The 11,023-nt window shown below is 35.5% G+C and overlaps 1 protein-coding gene across 1 annotated transcript in view; it reads right to left on the bottom strand.

Annotated features, from left to right (window-relative positions):
- Positions 1–3,270: 3,270 nt before the first annotated feature.
- Positions 3,271–11,023, bottom strand: part of LOC127850014 (uncharacterized) — a 116,576-nt gene continuing 108,823 nt past the window's right edge. Inside the window, exons 47-52 of the mRNA XM_052382741.1 lie at positions 10,726–10,950; positions 10,131–10,190; positions 7,595–7,780; positions 6,787–6,884; positions 5,832–5,953; positions 3,271–4,161 (exon numbers count right to left, since the gene is read on the bottom strand). Coding sequence (XP_052238701.1) covers positions 4,010–4,161; positions 5,832–5,953; positions 6,787–6,884; positions 7,595–7,780; positions 10,131–10,190; positions 10,726–10,950 — 843 coding nt within the window. The 3' untranslated portion in view covers positions 3,271–4,009. The remainder of the gene's footprint in view (positions 4,162–5,831; positions 5,954–6,786; positions 6,885–7,594; positions 7,781–10,130; positions 10,191–10,725; positions 10,951–11,023) is intronic.

The raw sequence follows: 11,023 nt of genomic DNA, 5'->3' as shown, positions 1-11,023 counted from the left end.
ACATACACAAAACTGATTTCTCGCAAAAAGTAAATCCCACCCGATTATACCTGTAGTAAATGTGCGTACCCGAGAATATGTGTACCCCAGAATGTCTCCGTTATAAAACAGATGCACTTCTAAAATGCTTAAAACCTTTATATAATAATATACAAAAGTCTTACTGTTTAATCATTGCAGTAATTACAAGATAGTGTTACTCATTATTTCAGCAACACATAAAGACCATGTAAGATTAAAATATAATGAGAGGGTAACGATGGCCTTCAGCCGTCACTTTTGTGCCAAGCAAACGTATGCCAAAAATTGACCAGACGACCTAGTTGTTAGCCCACTTGAATCGGTCAAACAAATGTCATTAATATTGGCATGCTTACCATTCTGACAAAGGTTCATCAATATAAAGCTATGAATGGGCAAAAATGTCATAGATTTGACCTAATGACATATTGTTTTGACACACATGACCCAGCTTAGAAAAAAGCATTGACATTTTCAAGATAAATATTCTGACAACATTTTATCATGATCAACTCATGGAGGTAACTTCTGCAGACTGTTTTCATATTTTACCTTAAGAATTAGATTTCGGACAGGCGTGACCTAGATTCGAACTTTATGATAAAGATTTTGAATACGGCTCATCAAGATTGAGTTATAAATGTTGCCTGTAGAGTGGTAACAATGTTCCTTTAAGATTTGATCTTTCGATTCAATTTTTGAATAACATGACATAGATTCAAAAATTGCGCCTAGAAAGTTTTACAATAAACATGTTAACATGGTTTTATCAACAATAGATGAACAACAGTGCAATCTTGTCACACAAAAACGTTTATCTCAAGATCTGAATTATCTGTAAATAAATTGTACAAATGATGACACTAACAATAACGGATGGAACAAGAAACATTACAATGCAATGAAATCAGATCAACAACGCGTCACATGTTAAGAAAATTTGATTAAAATAACGATGCATATCTCAAGGTCGGTCCGACGGTAAACAACTTACGTACAGTACATCAGCCCTATTCCTATATCCGCACTCTAGACTTTGACTACAAACTGTTTTACTTTTTTACGAGACAGCAACAACTGCTGTTGTTCTTTAATTTTAACAACAGTGACCATGATCATGGTCCATATGCAATACCATGCAAGGTACTAGATGTAAGCAACCAATCCACATAATTTTAGTTTTAATACCTACATCCAAAATAAAGTTATTGATTGAAAACAGATATCCTTTTCTAGAAATAGTGTCATTTGCCTAAAAATTATTGGCTTTAAAGTAAGTACACTGAAGTAATTGCTCACAAACAAGCCTGCTCAATTTATCTGTTAATAAATGATAATAAATGTGTTGTTACATATACAAGTTAGTTAAATTGAATGTACATCAAAAACAATTAAGTCATATAAACAATTTATGACTATACATAAAAAATTTAAATAAAGAGTTCATAAAAAAAGTAAAAATAAGCAAAACAGCATGTACATTTAAATGTAAAACATGAGTATATCACAGAAAACAAAATGTCAACTCACAAAATAGTATGCAATAAAGTAAATCCCAATGATTGCATTAATACAATACCCTGATTGAAAACTTATAGATAACAAGAGCACCGCCTTGCGGGTGCAGACCGCTCATCTATTTTCTTTTTAAAGGTGAAGGGACTCTCATTTTCAATCACAAAGGAGGGAGGAGTGGAGTGAAGAGGGGTGTATAGTGTGGGGTTGTGGACATTTATTACATTATCTTCCAAAAAAGCGAAAAAAAAAAAAAAAAAAAAAAAAAATCGGGGGGGGGGGGGGGGGGGTATAGTGTGAGGGTGTGGTGATAATTTGTGAGATGATCTTAAAAAAAAAAAAAAAAAAAAAAAAAAAAAAAATCAAAAAAAAAATTTGGGGGGGGGGGGTGGGGGGGGGTGGGGTGGGGGTATAGTGTGAGGGTGTGGTGGTCATTTGTGAGATGATCTTATAAAAAAAAAAAAAAAAAAAAAAAATTAGGGGGGGGGGAGGGGGGGAGGGGGGGGAGGGCACGGGGGATGGTTTGGGTGAAGTCTATTGTGGTATGTCAGGTAAGAGTAGTTTCATCAAAGTATCAATCAAATCTAATCATAAATAAAGAAGTTATGGCAATTTTAGCAAAATTTAATAATTTGACCTTGAGAGTCAAGGTCATTCAAAGGTCAAAGTAAAATTCAAGTTGCCAGGTACAGTAACCTCATGATAGCATGTAAGTATTTGAAGTTTGAAAGCAATAGCCTTGATACTTCGAGTGGATCGAAACACAAAATTTAACCATATATTAAAAGTTACTAAGTCAAAAAAGGGCCATAATTCCGTAACAATGACAACCAGAGTTATGCAACTTGTCCTTTTACTGTACCCTTATGATAGTTTGTGAGTGTTCCAAGTATGAAAGCAATATCTATGATACTTTAGGGGTAAAGTGACCAAAACATAAATCTTAACCAAATTTTCAATTTTTTAAGTATAAAGGGCCCATAATTCCGTCCAAATGCCAGTCAGAGTTACATAACTTTGCCTGCACCGTCCCCTTATGATAGTTCATAAATCTTGCAAGTATGAAAGCAATAGCTTTGATACTGTAGGAATAAAGTGGACCTAAACACAAAACTTAATCAAATTTTCAATTTTCTAAGTATAAAAAGGGCACATAATTCTGTCAAAATGCCAGTCAGAGTTACATTACTTTGCCTGCACAGTCCCCTTATGATAGTTAGTAAGTGTTGCAAGTATGAAAGCAATAGCTTTGATGCTTAAGGAATAAAATGGACCTAAACACAAAACTTAACCAAAATTGTCAATTTTCTAAGTATAAAAAGGGCACATAATTCTGTCAAAATGCATGCCAGAGTTATCTAACTTTGCCTGCCCAGTCCCCTCATGATAGTAAGTAAGTGTACCAAGTTTGAATGCAATAGCATTGATACTTACTGAGAAAAGTGGAACTAAACGCAAAACTTAACCAAAATTTGCAATTTTTTAAGTATAAAAAGGGCACATAATTCTGTCAAAATGCACGCCAGAGTTATCTAACTTTGCCTGCCTAGTCCCCTCATGATAGTAAGTAAGTGTACCAAGTTTGAATGCAATAGCATTGATACTTTCTGAGAAAAGTGGACCTAAACGCAAAACTTAACCGGACGCCGACGCCAACGCCAACGCCAACGCCGACGCCGACGCCAAGGTGATGACAATAGCTCATAATTTTTTTTCAAAAAATAGATGAGCTAAAAATCATTCATGGTACACAAGACAAATCATTCCAGGTAATTGCCATACATCAATACAGTTCAATATATAATCTATTATGCTTCATGTCTTTTACCAAAAAAGCGAATAAACTCAAACCATGCACTCGAGCATATCCAAGGAAACAAAAATGATGATCACAGTCTAAAAAGGATTTGTTCACAGAATGCCATTAAACAAATAATTGCCTACACAACTGCAAAGAACTTAACAGTTTCAAATAATAATAATAATAATAATAACAATACAATATTGAAATAAAACTCCTACCCTAAGATTTGAACCTGGTACCCTTTAATGCAAAAGCTAACGCACTTCCTCTTACACAGTGCATGCTTTTGATTTTGGTCAATATTTCAAAGGTCCTTGGTAATACATGTTTTTGATCAATGATCAATTAAAACCGTTACAAATGCTTTATTAATTGCCCAATCTTGATTGATCACTATCAATAAGAGAACATACATATTTTTTTAGCGAAGTTATTTTGCTTGTTTAAATAAAATGCATATTACACCACACATCTGACTGGTCGTGTTTGCAACGTGGTTACAATCCACCACACATCTGACTGGTCATGTATGATATGTGGTTAAATTACAGTACACATCTTACAGGTCATGTATGTAAGGTGGTTAAAATACACCACACATCTGACTAGTCATGTATGCAAGGTGGCTACATAGCAATGTACATATGACCGGCAATGATTGCAAGGTGGTCACATTACACTACACATCTGACTGGTCTGTCTCTTCAAGCTTGGTGCTTGCTGCTTGCTCAGATGCTTCCGAAAGATCTTCTTCTGACTGGACTCTTTTGATTGACTCACTGGAGTATCTTGTTCAACATATGCATACGTCTCAGGTATGTCTGGATAGAATGTGAAATCTACATACACATTTAATGCACATATTGGCCATAATTATTAATATGAGTGAAATGATACCATGAACAAATGTTCTGGCAAGGTTTCATGAAGATTGGTAAATCAAAGTGACTTTATTTCTTAAATATAACCTATTGACCTACCATTTCACACCACATTTACCTTTTGAAACTTTGATGAAGACCGTATTGGTTCATATGATCTTACCATGTTTCATGAAGATTGGGCTGTAAATACGACCTCTAGATTGTTCAGATTTTTTTTTCAATTTGAATATGTGACCTACCTTTTCACTTCACATGACCTGCTTTTAATAAGGATAACATTGATCAAAGCTCAAAAGAACTATGGATATGCAATGAAACCAGGTTAACAACGTTTGACTTATTAATTTAATAATCAATATAAAAAGCAAAGCCCACTAGGAAAACGGGTAAACTATCTTCAAACACATTATCATGCCATAAGTCCATCAAAACAAGTTCTTCTCTTAGCTCTATGCAGCTTTATCTTGACAAAAAATAGGTGGCAAATTAACTCAAAAGCTAGGTCGGCACAAAAGCTACTTACACACAAAAGTTCAGTGCATATCTACATCAACACTGAATCTATTTACAATATTTTATATACATGAGTCGTTCTCTGTGAAAAGGGGGATAAATGCATGTGTGTAGATAGTTGTCCCAGTTTAGCCTGGGTAGTCCGCACAGGCTAATCAGGGACGACACTTTCCACTTTCATATTTTCTTTTTGAAGAAAGTCTCTTCTTAGCAAAAATCCAGTTAAGGCGGAGAGTGTCATCCCTGATTAGCCTGTGCAGACTGCAAAGGCTAATCTGGGACGACACTTTATGCACATGCATTAAAACCCCTTTTTCACACAGCACGGCGCATATATTGTTTAGTAACAGTTACTTTAACCCGGGGTTTAATTTGTGAAGTGCTTAAATCTACTGAACCCAAATGCGATACCAGACAATGCCTTCATGTACGCTACCCACATACACTTTTTCAACAAGCATTCTGTTAACAAATACTTTCTTTGATTTTAATGACATCTTCATTTGTTTTGTTCATACACTGTTTCAACATTTTAAAAATAATTTTCATTCCAATTATGCTCACAAATTTGTTTAACCCCGAATCATTATTAATTGTTTTGTGTTTAAAATGCAATTAACGTCACTACATTTGTAAATATATTACTGAGGAAAGGAACCCTTCTATTTTAGCTAACGTTCCAATCCTGTAAACATAAGATGTTTGTAACTTGTGTTGTAAACACAGTCTTGAATAAATATGTTTGAGCCAACATAACAAGCCAATTACTTGAATTGATATCCCCCACAAGTACATTTTTTGCGACAGACAGACAGACGGATGGACGGACAGACTGACGGACAATGCCAATTAAATTTGTATCCGCTTGGCGGGGATAAAAGCACAAATCAGGTATTAATACATGTACTAATTTGTTTATATTTTTAGTAACTGTGACCTTTATCTAACAAGTCCAAATTACAATCCCAACAAGGTCTCCATATATGCTTGCTAGGCATCCAAAAATTCCTCAACATTGGTCCAGAAATCACCTCTTGGAGGCTGGGAGAATGCATAAACAACGTAATACGTTAAAAAAGTGATATCCTACATACCTGACATTGGAATGGCTTCCTCTCGTATGATACCCTTGCCCTGGTACCTTGCTTCGGTCTTGCTACGTGTTACAATCTTGTGTTCCTCGCAAAGCCAGAACATCTTACCGTTTACTTGACACCTGACATCAATGCTTTATTGTTTTTGATTTTTGCTTACATTACTTCATTAAGAAAAACACCGTTTATTTTGATCAAATTAAATGGTAAACAGGCAGCCATTTAGTGAATAAATTAATTATAAATTGCACGGACTTTATGCATGGCTTTTGATTGGTTTAAAACAGTGCCTTCTTGGTATCTGTATTTAACGTTCCCCTTCTTTGACATCTACTATACAGATGATCCAGTGATGTTCTTAATTAAAAAGCGAATAGAGTTGATTCATTCACTTTATAATTTGTCTTGCCACAGACTTTGATTGATACTTATTCAAAACGCATGGAGTTCTTTGTTTGACAGAGAGGATTTGTAATACATTTGGGATACAATATGTGGGCCGTTCTCTATGAAAAGGGGGTATAATGCATGTGCGTAAAATGTCGTCCCAGATAAGCATGTGCAGTCCGCACAGGCTTATCAGGGACGACACTTTCCGCTTTCATGATATTTTCTGTTTAAACAAAGTCTCTTCTTAGCAAAAATTCAGTTTAGGCGGAAAGTATCGTCCCTGATATGTACACAGACGACTCAAATGCCAGTGATCGGGGGTTAATGTCGAAGTCGGCTGAAGATGCATACGTTATCGAAGCAGCCTGTAAACCGCACCTTAAACCTTTGATACGCCTGTGCAGACTGCACAGGCTAATCTTTGAAGACACTTTCCGCACATGCAATAAATCCCCTATTCACAGAGCACGGTGTATTTGCTTTCTGTCAACTTAGTTTGCATGTTTCTTGATCAAATAGTGGTAAGTCAATTTATGCACATGATACGCAAGACATGCTCACTCACCGTGACAGATGGGCCATGGAGTGGGCCTTGTCAAATCCCATCACAACGGACCTCAGAGCGAGGTACTCTTGCTCAAAGTCGCTGCTATTGACCCCTGCCTGAAAGTCATGAACACAAAGTGAATTTCACAGGTGTATTAAAATCAAAGAACTGAAGGCAGTGCAGTTGTTTGGTATTGCATAAATTAAATACAGCTTACTGTGCTCAATTAGATTATTGATTTTTAAAAACACAAGTGTAAATAAAACATAATACATTCAAGTAAACACATAATAAAACTTTTGAAAACTTTTAAGATGACCCTCTGTTGTTTTAAACAGTACTATTTTGTGATTTTAATCATAGTAGTAAAACGCTACAGCAAACATTTTCAGTAACATTAGATGGACGTAAGCCAACAACTTAAACCTAAAATCTATGCATTTCAAAACACAATTTTGGTTCTTAGTAAATAAAAGATCAGAGGGTATCAAATAAATTGTTGGAATGGTAAATCAAAGCCAACAAGCCATTCATACAGCGTTTTTCCTCACCACTTTGGCAGTACCAGTACCGGTCGAACTCAATCGGGAAAATTGTTTTCCGCATAATAGGAATGTTAACAAATTTCATTAACAGATGTAAAAACTAAAAAAACATTTCCTAAACTCTTGCAATTCCACTGCCTTTACTTATTTTTGAGTTAAAACAATAATGTTTAAACGGTAACTAGGTTTGAAAGGTCAGTATTTCTCTGTATTGCTTAGATTTAAAAAGCGACTGCCGGGGATTATCAACATATCACGGTATTAGCAAAGTGTGTAGTTACCTCTTCCAGTTTCTGCAGAAACAGCTCTCCATCTGGCGTCGCAAGGCATTCAAGTTTCACGTTGCCATGCCGGATGATTGCATAGACGCGGCTCAGGTATGGCGCTGCTGTTTCAATCAGATTCTTCTTTTCTTCCGAACTGGTGTCGTCGTTGTACGGGATCATGGTTGGCATAACATGCCAGCCCTAGATGGATAGTGGATTCATTCTTGTTTTTGTATTATTTAACCATCTATCGCTTTGGTACATATTTTGATGCATTTTAAGTCCCTTAGAAAGTTAATTCAATCATAGACCTTTCTAACTAGATTAGAGCTTTAAAGGTTTCATTTTAAACTCTTAGATACTGGTGAGCAGGAAACATAATAAAACCTGAACAGAGTTCAAGTTACTCACAGGCAGTTCTGGTTTTATACTTTTTGCACATAGCCATTTTCAACTTGGTTCTGAGTGGGAAGAGGTTTCATTATTAGCAATTCCATAGTGTGGTCCAGGTTGCACTATATTAAAGATTTTTTATCTTCAAATTATGTCTAACTTAATTAGAATTATTGACCAATCAGAATGCTAGTAACATTCATACTCTGGTTACAATTGGTTATAAACTGAAGATATATAATAATATTGACCAATAAGAGCACTTGTAACAATTGACTTCTTATTTTTATAGGTTAAGTACTTAAGATTTAGAATCACATTGACCAATCAACATAATTCTTGTAACCTTTTAACTCTGATTTCCATGGTTTTAATATTTAAAACCAAGACCAATATTGATCAATCAGAATGCTTGTACCAATTCACTTAAGATTTCAGTGGGTTCAATATTTCGCATTAACAAAAAATATTGATCTTCACATTTGGGATATAAAATTGTATGTTTAAAGTGTACAAACACCATTGCAATACATAAAGAGTTTTGTTGTAAAAAAACAACATTTGAAAACATATTTTGATGGTTTGTGCTGCATAACAATAATGTATATACTATTGTCAGATGGTGTTGATAGAATACTGGAAAGTCTACTAATGCATTAAATGCCAGTAAAAGAAAACCGTGAAGTAAGAAGGGTTGGTCTCCTGATTATGAACCTGTAGTTTTCACAGTTTTGTAAATATCTATATTCTATACCTCCATACACAATAAAGTTATAAAGTAATAACTATTACCAGGGATCATATTTTCCCGCAACATCAATCGGTCCGGATTTAAATGGGGAAAAGTGTCCGAAAATTTATATCCGAAATCATGTCAAATTACGTTAAAATATATGCCATTGATATTGCTATTCATGAAGATGGTATAATAAATGAACAAGTTAAATTCCCTTAGGCATTATTTTGAAACGGAACATACGAGTTTTCTCATTTTGTTTTATCATTTGCTATTTCATTGACATTGGTTGTTTCGTGTGCTGTTTTATCTGACTGTTTTTCATCGTTAATCGTCATGATTATTATTCTGCTTAAATCTACCGATGTTTTAAATCGTTGTCAACTCGATAATAGCTTACAAACATGCATTGAACCCAACAAATGTCTGTGCGTAGGATTGTTACTGACAATAACAAAACCAAATATTTAAGAAATAATTCATGTACGTTATAGTTTGTAGTCGAATAACCCACGACCGATAGATGCGTAGGGATTATATGATTTGAAACCACGCATCTAAACTTTCGGTCGTGGGTTATTCAACAACAAACAATAAAGAACACGAATTATTTCGATTCTAACACGATTTTTACTGAAGATTTATACAATGTAAATTATTTTTCTAGTGTACTATTTTATGTGAAGTTCCGCCCATAAAAATAACTTTCGGCTGTTCTGTCGATCAGATCCATGACTTTTATTTATTTATTTATTGCCGAATTATTACGCTGGTGGAAAATGTATCGACATATTTTGTTTAATTACAGCGCGTGCTTTCAAGGTACAAGGTCCGCCCACAATTATTGCAGAATATCCGATTTTCTTCTTTGTTTATATGACAGTTTACTGTATCATGCATGAAATGCACAATTTCCACGAGGATAACAATGAGGTTTGTATCTCCGAAGTAACTGTCAACGATTTTATCCTGTACACGGACTCTAGTATACACTCCGTGTCCTGGACGAGTACACCTTACGGACCGATTGTGCTAGGTATGAGCCAGTGAAATTATCGATTGATATTGACACGGGGTTATTCACGCGTGACTAATACACAGCCGCGCGAATCTTCGCTGCTTGGGGCCATACTCTGATACTAGTCGGCTGACGTGCAAAAATCTGGTCCTGACCGGTTTAGAGACTGCAGCGAATGGTTTATCACACATAATCGAGATAAGAATGTAATTAGGGTGTGCACTGTGTAATCGATTTCATGACATGGGAATTTTAGCAAACAGAATCAGACCGACTGTTTGGGATTTTCAATCGGTCTTTCATGACCTCAATCGGTCTAGAACCGACAAAACCGACAAAAATATGATCCCTGACTATTACCATAAATACATAGGAATGTAGATTGTACCAAATTCCCAACTTACCCTTGGGTTCTCACACAGCAGACGGAAGCAATATTTGAACTGCATCGCATCAGCTGAACTCTAAAACCAGGCATTAATACATAGTTAAGAAGGTATACAAGAAATGGCAGTGCTCTGTGAAAGGGGGGTTTACTGCATGTTCGTAAAGTGTTGTCTCACACACTTTCTTCCCAAACTGGATTTTCGCTAAGAAGAGACTGACTTTAAACCAAAAATACCATAAAAGTGGATGGTGTTGTGCCTGATTAGCCAGTGTGGTCTGCACAGGCTAATCTTGGATGATATGTTACGCACATGCATTTAACCCCCTTTTCACAGAGGACAGCTCAAATATTTCTTGCAGTTAATTACGTTAACTATATTGGCAGACTGCAGTACAACTTTTTCAACCAATAACTAATATCTTAAAGTCATTGTGATTTAATTCATACCACAAGAACAAAGCTCAATAAATCTTAAAAGCAAAAAGTAAAAACAAATTAGTATTAAACAAATTTTTGATGGAAACAGGGTTAAATTAATCAGGAATTATCTAGGCCTTTTACGCTAATTGACTTAACACTTCTATTAAATACTTCAAATACAAACACCTTACCAGACTTTTGTCAACAGTTTCCTCAGTTTCAGGACAATCACCATTCCCCTTGGTAATGCCTTTCTGCCCCCTCTCTTTCTGTTCACGCACCTTTGCTGCATACTCCTTTTCTGCCTCGCTTATGTAGTCTACGACGAAAAGATTTGGATAGGGTTCCAGGTCGTTGCTAATGAACCGTGATGTTATGTGGCGTAACATCTTCCGTTGGGTCAGCTCCAATACTTCCTGTACGCATACAACGTAAGTGATATACAGGACAATGACAAGTTTGTAAATTAAGGTTTATGGAAATCGACTA

Source organism: Dreissena polymorpha, chromosome 11, assembly GCF_020536995.1.
Source record: "Dreissena polymorpha isolate Duluth1 chromosome 11, UMN_Dpol_1.0, whole genome shotgun sequence".
NCBI classification, from domain to species: Eukaryota; Metazoa; Mollusca; class Bivalvia; order Myida; family Dreissenidae; genus Dreissena; species Dreissena polymorpha.
The sequence above is the reverse complement of the archived record's forward strand: the minus strand, read 5'-3'. Positions and strand labels throughout refer to the sequence as shown.